Source organism: Adiantum capillus-veneris, chromosome 8, assembly GCF_014529385.1.
Source record: "Adiantum capillus-veneris isolate H3 chromosome 8, ASM1452938v2, whole genome shotgun sequence".
Taxonomy (NCBI): domain Eukaryota; kingdom Viridiplantae; phylum Streptophyta; class Polypodiopsida; order Polypodiales; family Pteridaceae; genus Adiantum; species Adiantum capillus-veneris.
Genome location: NC_140938.1, coordinates 53317516 through 53333610, shown reverse-complemented (window position 1 = coordinate 53333610; position 16095 = coordinate 53317516). Strand labels below are relative to the sequence as shown.

Below are 16095 nucleotides of genomic sequence, written 5' to 3'. Positions count from 1 at the left end.
AGACGAGTGTTATTTTTTGTCATATAACATTGGCACTAAACGCCTTTTTAAAACTCATCTCAGTGAACTTTAAAGTAATTTAAGATTGGCTATAACGCCTTGAACCAAAGATTGCCATTTATCAAGGTCATTCTGGTTTTAAGAGTGCCACATCTTGGCAACTTCAAATGGACAATGCCCGATTGAAGACTCCACATGGTTTATAAGTTTGAACCACCAAAATCCAACCATGTGGCTCACTCTAAGATCTAGAAAGTGGAAAGTCGTGCTAGGGTTACCAAGTAAACATATAATATTTGAACAATTAGTTACAAAATCTCAATCGAAGTGAGCACATATGCATATAATGCGCACAATGCTACTCGTAAGCACACATATGTTAGTCACATAATCTTTTATAGCTACACAACCTTTCTAAAGAACCAACTCAAAAGTCTCTACTTACACAATGTGTTATTCTTCATGTGTTGATGTGAATGAAATTAAAATGTAACATCATTAGGCATGTGCTTTAGAAACTCTTATTTGTTTCTTGCCATGCACCTACAATATACGACGACGAAAACAAGCATGCCAAATTTTAATCTCGACATATACCATCTGCTCTTCACCTTAGTACATATCACTTCAGTTGCAAAATTATTGCACATTGGAATCTACTTAGAACTTCCTAGGCTTTATGATCATTGTATGCATATCAAAGGCTTTTTTCCCAATGGATTTTTTCACTCTCATCATCTGCCTCCCGAGGCACTAACCTAGTAATTCTTTACTTTTTCTCTTTCTATCCATGATCTATAAGTGAGCATCTTTGCTTCCATCAATACTTAACACCTTGACCAAAAAGCAAGGGTGACTGCACACTTCAAAGACTGCTAATATTTATAAAGAACGATTGCAATTCAAGACAGCCTTTACCTTATTTGTAACTATCCTTTCAAGGTTTTGAGAGCAAGGAACCAGCAAGGCACATGCTTTTTATAGTATAGACAAAGGGCTCTGAATTGAGTTAACACAAGAATGCCTTGAAGGTTCATAACTAGCTTAGCCATCAATTCTCCTTGTCACATCATTGCATGCATATCGAAGGCATTTTTTGCCAATGGATTCTCACTCTCATCATCTGCCTCCCAAGACACTAGCCCTGTAGTTCTTTACCCTTTCTCTTTCTATCCATGATCCATAAGTGAGCATCTTTGCTTCCATCAATACTCCGCACCTTGGCCAAGAATGCAAGGGTACATGCACACTTCAAAGACTGCTAATATTTATAAAGAATGATTGCACTTCAAGACAGCCTTTGCTCTTTGCATTCAGACACCCACATGCCTCACTAAGATGACAGAACATGGAGAAAAGAAGAGGGGAAAGGTTTTAACATTAAAGGAATAATCCCAAGAGGGTTTAACACGAGGACTCAAAGATCTGATCGATGATTATTCAAGAGAGAACTGGGATAACCAATCTAGCGCACATGCGTGTGTGTGTGTGTGTGTGTGTGTGTGGGGGGGGGGGGGGGGGGGGGGGGTTCTTTTTTTGGACACGAGGAAGCGGGCGCGGCGAAAAGAAGGGGGGGGGTACCTTATTTGTAACTATCCTTCCAAGTTCTTGAGAGCAAGGAATCAGAGAGAGACCAAGCGCAAGAGCAGAAAGGAAACCAGAAGTGTTCCCAAAGGAATGTTCAGTTAGCAGGCCTGATTAAACTACTCTTTGTTTAGAAAGAGTACATAGCCCTTAGTTTGCACGTACTTGCACCACAACTGGCACATGCTTTTTATAATATAAACAAAAGGCTCTGAATTGAGTTTAACACAAGAATGCCTTGAAGGTTCATAACTAGCTTAGCCATCAATTCTCCTTGTACACTTCGGCCTCTATACGTACAATTCATCTTCTACATACAATTTTGCCACCAAAATAAAAACAGAGAGCCACCTGCTAAAAAAGCACCATTTCTTGCACACAAAAATACACAATATTGGTTCCTCTTTTCAGCAATATTCAATGGAGAAAAATTGGCCTCACCAGAAGGGACCAATAACTTGGAGAGAATACCTCTTTTCTTACAACAGCAAGGAACAAAATTCAACATTTTAAGCATTTGGGGGTGGGGTGTACCGTCCAGCTTCAGAAGACACTTCAATCCCGATGCCCAACCAGCTCAACTGGATAACAAAATAGCTGTTAAAACTCGCAACCATACAAGGCGACAGGCTCTCTTCAACAAACGAGCAGGCACCATAAACAACAAAAGGCGGCCTTTTTGGTCTTAAAAGATCATAGCAGCGAACCAGCGTCCAGGTCCCCTCTGATGCACAAGCAGAGCTACACGAGAGCACCTTCTCTTTTGCTTGTATTCAGTTGCTGCAAGAAGCTTTTGCTTGCTTCATAGGTTGACCAGCAGATCGCAGCAGCCGGGGTGTAGAATAGGACTCTAGGCTTCATACCCCTTAATAATGCTCTGGCACCCTCATTCTTTGTAATACTCCTGATGACCTCCCAGATTGAGTTGGTGCCATACCTTTCTGCACCATTAACTCCCTGCAACCAACAAAGTTACACCCAAGTTATTTAAATGTAAAAATCATGTGTGGACGACAGAAGCCTTGTATGCTGCAAGCAATGCCTTTGGTCAATCTTGGGCTGTGTAGTGGACAGCTTCAGTTGAAACCATGCTTTGTTGTTGCTTAGAAGTTTGTAGTCCCAAGAGTATGTCCCTAGTCAAGAAGGGGATATGTCACAATTAGGTGTATCTTGGTTTCTATTTTCTATGTTTTACTTCTTTTCGTTTTTAACTTCTTTCTTTGAAGCTCTTGAAACAAGCAAACGGATAGGACCTGAGAGAGCTGCCCGACCGTACTTGAGGTGTACTTGTTCACGGCCGTGCAATGTTGCTCACTCGGTAGGCTGGCATGAGGCAGGACCCTAGTTCCTAAGGTTTCCCGGGTCAGAATCTCAAGTCTTTTGTAGTTCTGCTACTAAATATGTTTGTCAGGTCACTTTGAGTGAGTTTACATATTTGTTAGCATTTTAGGCCATTTATGATTTTATCTAGGATCGTGGGGTTTTGCAGTCGGTAGGGCAAATATGGGATTTGCGTATATATGCAACCCCTCCCCTTGAAGTTTTGGCATGTGTTGATCAGTGCAAACATCCAGGGCTTGGGCACACTCTCTCTCTAGCGTTTTGTTGTTGCTAGCGTTTTGTGTGCGCCACATTCTCTCTCTAGCGTTCTCTCACCTCCATCGATCTCTCTCTCTGGCGTTTTCTCCCTCAGCGATCCCTCTTCCTACAGCTAGCGCTCCCTCATCCTTGCCGTGTGCACACCCTCTTGGTGTCGCATGGCATGCAGTGAGTTCCCGTGCCCGTTCGGTGGGCGGTACGCACTAGGAGCTTGACGACAAGGAGATTCATCGCGATTAATCCGAGATCTATTGGCTGCCCAATGCGGAGAGGAGGTTTGCTCACAATTGCAAAGCAGTTCATCACCCGATTCACCCTTTTCCGCTACACCTTTGACATGGTATCAGAGCCGTGGCATGCTTTTGAATCAGATCGCTGATTTGTGAGTTTTTGGTGCTGACAGTTTGCTGTTTTTTCTGCGTTTTTCACTCTCTTGGGGCTGATTTCGGCTGTAGTAGGCAGATTTGCAGATTTTCTCTTCTACCTCGACCTAGCCTTATCACATGCCTACGTTCTCCAGCATCGTGGAGATGAGTGATGACTCTGAAGAAGAAGAACGCTTGGGAGTTGGTTCTGCAGCCTGCCAAGCAGAAAGTGATTGGTGTCGAATGGGTCTACAGGACCAATAACAAATCTGATGGTTCTTTGGACAAGCACAAGGCAAGACTAGTTGCCAAGGGCTTCTCTCAAAAACCTAGTGTAGACTATGACGAGACCTTTGCACCGGCTGCAAGGATGGCAACCATTCGAATAGTTTTTCTTTTGTGCCTTTCTCGCTCGGGTGGCCGGTTTTCCAGATGTAAGTTGTTTCTGCATTCCTCAATGGTGATCAGGAGGAGGAGGCGTATGTGCAATAACCTCCAGTGTTCGAGAATCCAAACTTCACAGACATGGTTTGTAGGTTGCTGAAGGTTCTTCCTACGACACTCCTCTCGACGATCTTCTACAGACCCGATTAATACATTTACTGTGAGGGAGGATTAGTGACACTTACTATCATCTATGTGGACGACAATCTTGTGATTACGGGTAGCCATGTTGAACACATCCGCAATCCTATGGAGACCTTGGCTAAGGAGTTTGAGATGACGGATCTTGCCTTGCTTCATCACTTTCTTGGATTGGAGATATGGCAGACAGAGAGGGGCATCTTTCTCTCCCAGGAGAAAGATGCAAGAATTGTTGGAAGCATTTGGTATGACCAAATGCAAACATATCTAAACCACTGTAGATCCCAATCAGAAGTTGTCACAATATGATTCCCTAGATGAAGCAAACGCTACACATTATCAGAAACTTGTTGGTCTCATTTGGGTACTCAACACCTGATTTGATGTCAGTTTCCCAATGGGACTTACTAGTTCTTTCATGCAGAAACCCGCCAAGTCACAGTTGGAGAAGGCTCATCGGACTATGCGGTATAGGCGACCAATTGTCACAAAACGGTGACATGGCATGACCACCCGAGAGCAAAGGACAATACGGACGTTGGCTGACAGCTAGTAATACGAACGCCTGCAAATTTCGTTGAAAGACTGGCAGTACAGTAGTCCGCAAATTGCGCTGACATGCTGATGACGTGGCAGCTTGAAACGTACGAGGAGATAGGATCTCTCGACCACACAGACCGCCTACAGATGCGCGTCGGAAGAACCACCCGACCATAGCCACCATCCGGCAGCTCCCCCGTGCTGGGCGTGCACCTGTAAGACCGAGCGTCCCATACCACCCGGCCTCACCTCCTCGAGGTGACCTCGCGCACTCCTAGCCTCGCGGGCTAACCACTGGCTCTCTGCCAGTGGGGTCGATAACTGTAAATGAGGCCTTGACCTCCCTTTTATAATAATGGCCGGCCACACTGGCCGGGTTCACACTACGTCCGCCCGGACATTGGACACCCATCCCGACGGCATCTGGGCTAGATCCCCTCTCTTGTGAGCGGGACATAACATACTTCCCCCCTTAAGAACCATTGATGTCCTCATCAATGAAGTGGGGATATTGAGCCTTCAAAGCTCTAACAGGTTCCCAAGTAGCAAACCTTTCATATTGACCCTTCCATTTAATTAAGTACTCCTCATAAGCCTTTTGGCACGAATGACGGGTACGATGATCCAAAACTGCTTCTGGTTCTCGAGGAATATACTCAATTTGCATATCTTGCCATACATTTTCCTCGATAGGCACAACAACATCAGCTTCGCCCAATTTCACTTTAAGGCGGCTGACATGAAACATTGGATGTACACTAACATCCGAAGGAAGAGCCAATTTGTAGGCAGCTTGGCCAATTTTCTTTGTGATCAGGAACGGACCACAATTTCTAGCTGAAAGCTTATAATGCTTTCCTGTTCGCATAGTCTTGAAATCCTTGGGTATCTTCAGATAAACCCATTGTCCCACATCGAGAGTCCTTGGAGACCTCTTTTGATTAGCATAAGTAGTGACTCGATCACGAGCCGTTCTTATGCTATCCTTGGCCAATTCGAGCATTTCCTGCATGTCATACACGAAATCATGAGCTTGGCGTTCCTTGACTTTCTCTAAGCCAATGGCAATTGGGGATTTAGGCTCAAATCCATACATCAGCATGAACGGGCTAAATCTAGTAGCAGAATGCTTGCTACTATTATAGGCAAACTCTAACTGTGGAAGATACCTTTCCCAGTCAGACTGCCTATGAGAAACATAGGCTCTCAACATGTCCCTTCATCCTCTCAATTTGTCCGTCGGACTCGGGATGGTCAGAAGACGACATACTCAACTCCGTTTGAAGGTGAGCAAAGACATCTCGCCAAAATCGGCTAGTGAACTTAGTATCTCGATCACTGACGATATCTTCTGGGAGACCATACAGCTTATAAAGCTGATCGACAAATAAAACCGCCAACTCATGGCTTTTTACTGTCGACTTCGTTGATATGAACTTCGCCATTTTTGTGAGTCTATCGACCACAACCCAAATAACGTCATTGCCCCGACTAGTATTAGGCAAACCAACGATGAAGTCCATGGAAATACTCTGCCACTTGGCATCTGGGATTTCCAATGGGTGTAGCAGGCCAGCTTTCCTAAGGCGCTCTGCCTTATTGACCTGACACTGAGCGCATCTCTTCACATAGCTCTCTATGTAAGAGCGCATCCTTGGCCAATAGAAATATCGCTTGACCAAAGCCAAAGTTCTCTGGATGCCCGGGTGCCCAGCGCTAGGAACATCGTTGCATTCGCACAAAATCCTTTGGCGAATCTCATCGATTTCCGACACGCAGACTTTACCATTTCTAAACAATAGTCCACCTCTAATGGAATATTGTCGCTGTCTCGTCTCTCCAGCACAACTCACTTGGGACTCCGGACCACCGAAGCCTGTATGCGAGTCATGCCCCACTTCGACCTCGTTCCATATCTTGCCAAAATGGCCATCAGAACGACATAGCCCTCGGAGAGAGAGATAGAAATCCGTCGAGATTTCAGCCATAGACAAGGCATTGACCTCAGGAATCCTGCTGAGCGCATCGGCAACTCGATTGCTGGATCCTTTTCTATAACGGATCTCAAAGTCAAACTCTTGCATAAGCTCAATCCATCTAGCCTTCCGGCCTCTGAGATCACCCTAATCACAGATATAGCGCAAGGAATGATAATCTGTCCATGCAACAAACGTAGAGCTATACAAGTAGTGCCGCCATTTCCTCAAGGCGTGGACTACAGCATAAAGCTCCTCGTACGTTGGATAACGCATCTCGGTGTCAGAAAGCTTCTTACTTTCAAACGCGACAGGACATCCATCCTGATATAATGCCGCACCAATAGCATAATCACTAGCATCCGTTTCAACCACAAACGGTTTGCTAGGATCCACAATGTGCAATATTGGTGCAGTGGTCACCAAGTGCTTTAGTGTCCGAAAGCTCTCGTCGAGAGGCTCATTCCAAACAACAGGGGGATTACCTTTACGACGAGGACCCGAAGTCTTCGGCCCTTTCACCCCTCCTTTTAAAAGTTGCGTAAGCGGTGCAGCAACTTTGGAGTAATCCTTGATAAACTTGCGAAAGAATCCAGTAAAGCCTAAAAAGGACTTTACTTAGCGCACATTCTTCAGAATGGGCCAATTTCACACTTTATCCAACTTTTCAAGGTCGACGCGAATTCCATCGCAAGTAATGATGTGACTCAAGTGCAGAAGCTCTTTCTTAAAGAATTCACACTTCGAAGCCTTAGCGTAAAGCTTCTCAGTTCTCAGTACTTCGAGAACAGTGCGTATATGCACTAGGTGCTCAGGCAAACTTCGGTTGTAGATCAAGATATCATCGAGAAATACAACAACGAAGTTGCCTAAAAATGGTCGCAACAGATCGTTCATCATCTGCTAGAACGTAGCTGGAGCATTGGTCAAACCAAAAGGCAAGACCAAAAACTTGTAGTGACCATAACGCGTATGGAAGCCTGTCTTAGGAATATCTTCCACTTTGATTCGTATCTGATGATAGCCTGATCGCAGGTCTATCTTCGTAAAATACAACGCTCCATGGAGCCGATCTATCAGATCGTCCATGCGTGGGAGCGGATACTTGTTCTTGACAGTGAGTCTATTCAACCCCTTGTAATCCACGCAGAAGCGCATAGTGTTATCCTTCTTTCGAGAAAGTAGCACTGGCGCCCCCCACGGGGATTTGCTAGGGCGAACAAAACCCCTGTCGAGATAATCCTTCAGCTGTCGCCGAATCTCGTCCTCCTCGGTTTTACTAAACCGATAGGGTTGCTTTGAGAAGGGTTGACTACCAGCCACCAACTCAATGCCATGATCTACTCCTCTCGAAGGCGGTAAGCCAGGAGGTAGATCATCAAGAAAAACATCCTTGAAATCAGTCATGATTTCTTGGATAAGGTTGGATTCATTGGAATCCCCAAGTTCAACAGAAGAACATGAAACATTTTTACGAAATTCAGTGACAGAAGTACCAAGCACTAATGAATCAAACCAAGTAGACGGTACACATTGATAAAAGTCAACATCAGAAGACTTTATTTCTTTATACATTTCCAAAGCAGTAACAACTGATATTGCAAAACCATTATTTACAGACCTCTGATTACAAAGCGACACAAATACATAAGGCATGTTCTGCTTAACAAAAACAAGAGAGTGATGTACATAGTCTATATACAATGAGTCTTGTTTATCATAAAACCATGGAATTCCTAAAATAACATCTGCTCTGTCCAGGCGCATGATGTGGAAATCCATGTTCTCTTTGTAATCAACCAGCTTGAGCGACAAGTCTAGAACCATCCGATTCCATAAATCCGTATCCACGCCACGAGCCATCTTCACGCAATACTCATGGTCACCGTCCTGCGTCCGCAGGTTCGGTTTCTGCACCAATTTTGCATCCACAAAATTGTGTGAGCTTCCATTATCAAAGAGTACGGTCACGTCGTGGCCATTGATCTTCCCGAGGAAACAGAGAAGATCGTGCTTACCAAACACTTTGGTGCTAAAAGTACAATTTGTGCATGAATTGTGCGCTAAATGATGGATTTCAACTTGAACAACATCAGAGTTACCTGAGATCTCGTGAATCTGAACCGAAGAACGGCCTTGCGATTTCTACGTCTTCTTCTTCTTAGGGCAATCCTTGATTTGGTGACCTGTCTGGCCACATCCGAAGCAAGCCCCCTTCTTCAATGCATCAGCAACTGAAGCATTTCTGGCTTTCTTCTTTTCTTGAAAAGACCTCGGCGGTGATTTGGATTTACGCTGGAATCGGGGTCGCTTCCTCGAAGCACCCTCACCGGATTGATGGTCTGCAATTCTTTTCTTCTCATAATTCGCTCCATTTATCAAATGGAATGTCTTGGCCTTTGCCACTGCATCCTCGACATCAGTCGAGGCTTTGTCCTTGATTGAGGCCCAACGGTAATCTTCATGTAACCCAAGTAAGTAAATGTGCACGACGTGCGTGGAATCCACCTTGCAAAAGGTGAGCGCCTCCTTGAAAGCTGTTGTATATTTATCAAAAGACAGAGTTTTCATCAAAAGACTCTGCAGTTTGGCGTAAGCTTTCAAAGGGTACATTTTGGCGAAATCCTTCTTGAATTTCACGCAAAAGTCAGCCCACATTGTAGGCTTCTCTGTCATATCACGCCACCAGGTAAGCGCCTTGCTACGCAGATAGAGAGGAATCGTCTGAATCCTCCGTTCATCATGCTCCCCATGGAGATCAAAGTATGTGGTCCACTAGTGTAGCCAGTTATTTACAGCCAATTCCGTACACTCCTCTTCACCTTAGAAATTTCTAGTTTTATACGGAATTGTGGCAGTCGGACCACCCTGCGAACGCCCAAAAGCAGAAATCTACGTCCGCAAATGCTGGAGATGGGTTTCGCCCTCGGAAATACGCGCAGTCGTCGATTGAGCCATATTTTCAAGAGTAGAGAGGCGGGAACTGAGCCCCTGTACGACCCCTTCGAGAGAGGCCAAGCGAAGGTTCGTCGAAACATTCACGTTTTCCAGAGCGGTAACACGCTCGTCGAAGCTCTGGAAAGTGCTCGTAATCCATGTGTAGAGAGCATGTGTGAATGGAATTTGGATGTTACATGGCGCGTCGTCACGCTGCACATCTGAGCTGGAGGAATCCATGGCGAAGTGCGTGAAAAACTAGAAAATTCACACGAAACTGAGCCTTTTCTGCACTTTTCGGTCGCGAAAAGTTGAAGTTGCGAAGAGTTTCACGCGTCGGCGTGAGCGCCTGAAGGCGAGCATTTGATGGCAGGAGCGCAGGAGCGCGAGCAGGTGAGAGAGAGCATGTCTCAAAGTGATGACATGGCGGACAACAGAAACCCTAAAATTCCTGCAAACCCTAATTTCTGCCAAAAATCCTAATTTCCAAAAATCGCAGAGGTTGAACATTTTTCTATTTTGATTTTTGAATGATGAGTGACGCGAATTTCGCTTTTGAAGAGAATGCTTTTTTTTAACAAAAAAAAAGGAGAACTTGAGAGAGAAGAGCTGTTGAACTCTTATGCTTTTTATTTTAAAAGCTTTTGGGGCTCTGCTTTTGGGCATCCCTTGTACCTTTAAATATGTGGAGAGGGCTTCACTTCTGAGAGCATCTGGACGCAGAGTCTAAGAGTGAAACCCTAGCCACACTCTTGTACTTTGATCTGATTAGTGCAAATCTATTATGATCTGTGAATTGTTCTGAAGTGGTTATTTGGTGCTGTCGCGGTTGGTTCTTGACTTGGAGTGTCCAAGTCTGTTACAGTGGTATCAGAGCACGGCCGATTTCTCTTCTACGGGAAATCCGATCCCCGAAATTTTTTTCCGCGGCACCTATGGCTTCAGGCAATGATCAGTCGACTCCCTCTGCATCTGGAGATGCGGGCAGGGATCACAACGAAGATTCCGGCGGAGAGTATGGCCCGCCTTGGCCTACTTAGGCAGAGCGGCGAGAGATGGAGCGTCGCCAGTTGATCCGCGATGCAACAAAGATGATGCTCAATTTTGCCAAGGACCCGAAGATGGCAAAATATATGAACCAGACCTCTTTGGAAGAGGTACAGATGGAGTGATAGAGAACCACAACACCACTCCCGAAACCCGCTCTCAAGAAACCTTCTGCCTCCAAGAAAATATACGAAGAAGGAACTGGAGAACGTGGTTGATGCATGGATTGCTCAGCTTTTTGACGCGCAAAAGAAAGCCAAAAAGCACGGCAAAAAGCAGAAGAAAAGCACTGACTTTCCAGGTTATTTGGGTCGTCGGTCGACTTTTGACAAGGCAAAGAAACAGAAGAAGCGTGTTCGATTTGAAGGAGTACCCAGTTCTTCTTCTTCTTCTTCTGATAGTTCTTCTAGCTCCTCGGATTCGAGCGAAAAAGACAGAAAAGGTAAAAAGCGAAGCAAGAAACAATCTACTGAGGGCAAAGATTTTGGATGAGCTTGAGACTGTTCCTTCGCCCAGAGACTGAAAGTTCTATTGAGGACTCATCTACAGACAGCTCACATTCCGATGACGGAAAGTTTTATGCGAACAAGAAGAATTTTTACAAAGCCAACCAATATGACTTTCTCGAAGATAAAAGCAAGAAAGTCCGAGAGTTTTAAGAAAGTGGCCACTCGATCAAGTTTGATACTTTTCAGGATACTCAGATGCTTCGAAGGCTTTGTCTTTTATACAGCAGTTTGACATCGCTTTCGCGGGAGGACGCTATTCAGAGCACTCCAAGATTCGGAGAGCTACCTCTTACCTTAAGGGGAATGTTCGTACTTGGTGGTCCACGCTTCTTTTAACAACAGTGCGCCAGTTAAATGGCTGAAATTTAAGAAGCTTTTTATTTCTTCTTGGTTGACGCACGAATATGAACGAGATGTACGAGCTGCTTGGAACCATCTTCGGATGACCAAGAAAGATACAATCAATGCTTATTGTGAAAGATTCTCGAGCTCTTTTCTACCCGCCTCTTCATTCAAGAAGATCTCGTTCAGAGAACAGATTGAGCGGTTTACCTTGGGTCTACCTACAGAGATCCGAGATCACTGCTTGGAACAAAAGTCAGCTTCTATTCAGGAGTTGATGAGTCATGCGAAGCGGGGCTTTGCCATTCACTCTGGCAGTTTGACCTACCCCATAGATGAGGCCATGACACAACGAGCCGAACAGACTTCTGGGAATGAAAGTAGAAAGAAAAAGAGCAACCCAGAGAAAAATGATGCACGACCCAAGCTTACTCCTGAGGAGAGAGCTCGCTTCATCAGAGAGGGGAAGTGCTTTCGATGCGGGGAACAGGGACATATCTCCGCGAAGTGCCCTAATAAGGCACAGAAAGAACAGAATGATAAAGACGACGACAGGTCTAAGAGTTCGAGAGCAGCTGAGGAATGTGGTAGAAAAGGTAGATAGAAAAGCAGAACTGGTAGCATATGACGTGGAACCTGCACCGAATCTAATGAATGAAAGTACAAACTTTGCCGCTTCTCGGGCAAAGTGAAGGATCATGAAGCTCTTTTGAAGGAGCCAAGGCCAACTTCTTTTCACTTGGAATTTGCGGCTCGATTTGGAATTACGCCCGACAGACTGACGCCACAGGCAGAGCTAGTTCGACTGGCACCCGGATGGGATGTTGCTATTACATCGAGCATTGGCAAACTTTGTTTGCAATGACAGGGGCGTTCAGGGCACGAGAGTGACGTTCTACTCAGGATCCCTTGGTACGACAAGAACTACGACATGGTTGACTACCGGGCCGAGAAAGCGACTTTGATAAATGAAGAGCTTAGAGATTGTACTTGATGAACTTCAGTTTCTTACTCATTCTTTTGGGAGAGAACTGAACGTTGGATAAAGGTTGAATATGTTTTGACCTGATCAAAAGAACGCCAAGATTTTTCTCCACACTCATGCCGATTGCTTTTCAGAGGGCCTGAAGATCAAACCATTGATCTGATACCTCGAAGCACGCCACCGAATCGGCCACCTTATCGTGTGAGCCGAGTACAGTATGAAAAGATTATGAACTCATTGAAAGACCTCTTGGAAAAGGGTCTTGTCCAGCCTAGTACTTCACCGTATTGCTCTTTCAGTGTTGTTGGTTTTGAAGAAAGACGGATCTTGGAGAATGTGCATCGATTATAGCGCTCTCAACAAAATCACCATCAAGAACAGATTTCCGATTCCTAGGATCGATGATATACTTGACACGTTACAGGGATCCTCGTGCTTTAGCAGGATTGACTTGAAGAGTGGATATCATCAGATCAGGATAGCGCCAAGAGATGTCTACAAGACAGCTTTTCGGACGACTTTTGGGTTATTTGAGTTTTTGGTGATGCCTTTTGGCTTAACCAATGCTCCTGCGACATTTAACCGGATGACGGACTGAATTTTTCGAGAGTACATGCTATTTGTTGGCACGACATCATTGTTTTCTCCAAGAATGAGGCAGAACACAGAGATCATTTGCTTCAAGTCTTTCAGGCATTACGAGATCACACGTTAGTGATTAATGCAGAGAAAAGTGAATTTTTCCTACCAGAGATACACTTTTTGGGACACATTGTGTCAGCAACAGCAGCAGCGGGAGTGCAAATGGACCCAGCCACGATAGAGACTATCCGTGATTGGCCCGATTTGAGGAATGTCCATGAAGTTAGAAGCTTCTTGGGACTGTATTCGTACTACAGGCGGTTCATACCGAACGTTTGCAGAGGTTGCTTCCCCTTTGCATACCTTGACACAGAAAGGAGTACCTTTTTCGTGGGGATCCACAGAGGTGACTGCCTTTCGGACATTGAAAGAGAAATTGACTACGGGACCTATTTTGACTTTGCCGGACTTGCAGAAGTCATTTGAAGTATATTGTGATGCTTGTGGTCGTAGTCTGAGGGCGGTCTTGATGCAAAAGGCCATGTCATAGCTTACGAGAGCCGTTTGTTCTCTAGGCCGGAGATGAGAGCACAGATCTATGAGAAAGAGCTTTTGGCGGTTATCCATGCTCTTACTCAGTGGCGGCATTACCTACTCGGAGCGGATTTTACTGTCTTTACAGACCATCAGAGTTTGCGCTACTTCTTGTCACAGAAGCAGCTTTCGGAAAAGCAGATGCGGTGGGCGAACATCTTGTCAAAGTTCCACTTCCAGATTGTCCATGTGCAGGGACAGAAGAATGTGGTGGCAGATGCTTTGTCTCGAAAACCGTTGGTTCTGGCTGTTTCCGCGATACATCATAGGAGCTTCGAGGATATGGTCGATCAGTATGTCACAGATACAGATTTTGCAGATATTTTCACACGGATACGGGATGGGGAGACAGTAGCTGGATACTCCCTTCGGGAAGGCTACTTGATGAAAAAGACATGTTGTGCGTTACACAGCCGTTGAGGGATAAGGTTATGACTGAATGCCACTGTCCACCTTTTACGGGTCACCGCGGCATTGCTACCACCATGAAGGGGGTAGAGAGATACTTCTATGGGCCGACTCAAAAAGGATGTGGAAGAGTTTGTGCGCAGTTGCTTGGTATGCCAGAAGGTCAAGTTTGAAAGGCATAAAGCACAGGGATTGTTACAGCCTTTACCCATACCTACCCGCCCCTGGGAAAGTATTGCAATGGATTTCATTTTTGATCTCCCAAGAACACAGAATGATCACGATGATTTTCCGATTACATGGCACGTCTGAGACGATTGTCTCCGACAAAGACCCCAGATTTATGAGTTTGTTGTGGAAGGCAATTTGGGAGAACATTGGCACGCAGTTGCAGTTCTCGTCATCGTTCCACTTGCACACTGACGAGCAATTTGAGATTGCCAATTCAGTGATTTTAGATTTATGGAAGTCTTGTATCTCGGATCAGAAGACTCAATAGGAAAAGAACTTACCTTTGGTGGAATTTGCCTACAATAACATGATACACTCTTCGACAGGGAAGACGCCATGTGAGATTGTTGAAAGTGTTGCGAAGGTTCCATCCTTCCTGAGCACGAAAGATTAGTTGTTTGAAGCCGATGAATATTCGCGAGATTTGGATACGGCTTTTGCCAAGGTTCGCGAGACTTTGCAGGAGTCTCAAGAACGACAGAAAAAGGCAGCAGATCGCCATTGTCGCGACTTGAAATTGAAGGAGGATGATTGGGTGCTCTTACTTTTGAGAAGGCACGCCTACGAAAGAAAAAGGGAAAGGAGAGGCTTTTTCCAAAGCTTAGTATGCGATACTACGGACCTTTCCGGATCACTGACAAGATAAATGATGTCTCCTTCTGATTGAAACTGCCAGATACTTGGAGGATTCATAATGCATTGCATGTGAGTCTCTTAAACCCTGTTAAGGGTGATGTGCTTGATGACGGGGAGCCTAATGAGCAACCCGAAGTGGAAGAAAACGAGAAGATCCTTGTTCCTGAACAGATTTTGGCACACAACGATACGAAGAAAGGTAAAGTCCGAAGGCGGTTCTTGGTTTAGTTCAAGAACTTTCCTACATTTGATGCGAAGTGGATGGAGAAGGAGAACCTAGCAGATACTCCTCGGATTGTGAAACTTTACCTCGATGTTTTGGTTTAGCATAGTCTACTCCAAAAGGAACCCAGAAACTCAGCTTGGCCGAAGATCTGGTGCAGTGGGATGCACAAGAGGGGAGTTACTCCGCTCCCTTGTCAACAGATGCCTCGATTTTGATACTAAAGTCACTAATGTCTCTTTGAGCTTCAGGGATACTGAGAGCTGACAGTATTCTGCTGGATGACTTTATGAAATGGAATTCCTGATAATGATACTGATTTGTTCTTGACTTCTTGTGAGTGCAGGAATTGATAGCCGAAATGACTACAGCATTTTGGTCTGATTGATCTCGAATAGACATGGTTGCAATAGGGGTTAGTCAATCAGACATCGATGAGGTCCGATTGGACCTAGATGTGATTGCTAGCTACATTGCCGATAAACCATGGTCTAAGATCCGAATGAATGTTGAATGTCATGTGATGTCATGTGATGTCTGGTGATGTCGTGTGATGTGACTGTCGATTTTGTACATGTGCTAGATGTGTGTTCTTAGTACGTAGGTAATAACAGTCAGTGTCTGCTAAGACGGTTTATGGCTTTTGTCAGTTTTGCAAGCGTAATCGCGGTCACTTACAATGCTTTCAAGAGGGGGGTAGTGTCACAAAGTGATGACGTGCCGAACAGTAAAAACCCTAATTTTTGCCAGAAACCCTAAAATTCTTGCAAATCCTAATTTCTATCAAAAACCCTAATTTTCAGAAATCGCGGAGGTTGAACATTTTTTATTTTTTTTTAATGATGAGCGACGTGAATTTCGCTTTTGAAGAGAATGCTTTCTTTTAACAAAGAAAAGGAGAACTTGAGAGAGAAGAGCTTTTGAACTCTTATGCTTTTTATTTTAAAAGCTT

The 16095-nt window shown here is 44.8% G+C and overlaps 1 protein-coding gene across 1 annotated transcript in view; it reads right to left on the bottom strand.

Moving 5' to 3' along the window:
- Positions 1 to 1936: 1936 nt before the first annotated feature.
- The window catches only part of LOC147452146 (uncharacterized), a 49294-nt gene continuing 35135 nt past the window's right edge, over positions 1937 to 16095 (bottom strand). The window contains exon 2 of the mRNA XM_086517946.1: positions 1937 to 2541. Coding sequence (XP_086374072.1) covers positions 2326 to 2541 — 216 coding nt within the window. The 3' untranslated portion in view covers positions 1937 to 2325. The remainder of the gene's footprint in view (positions 2542 to 16095) is intronic.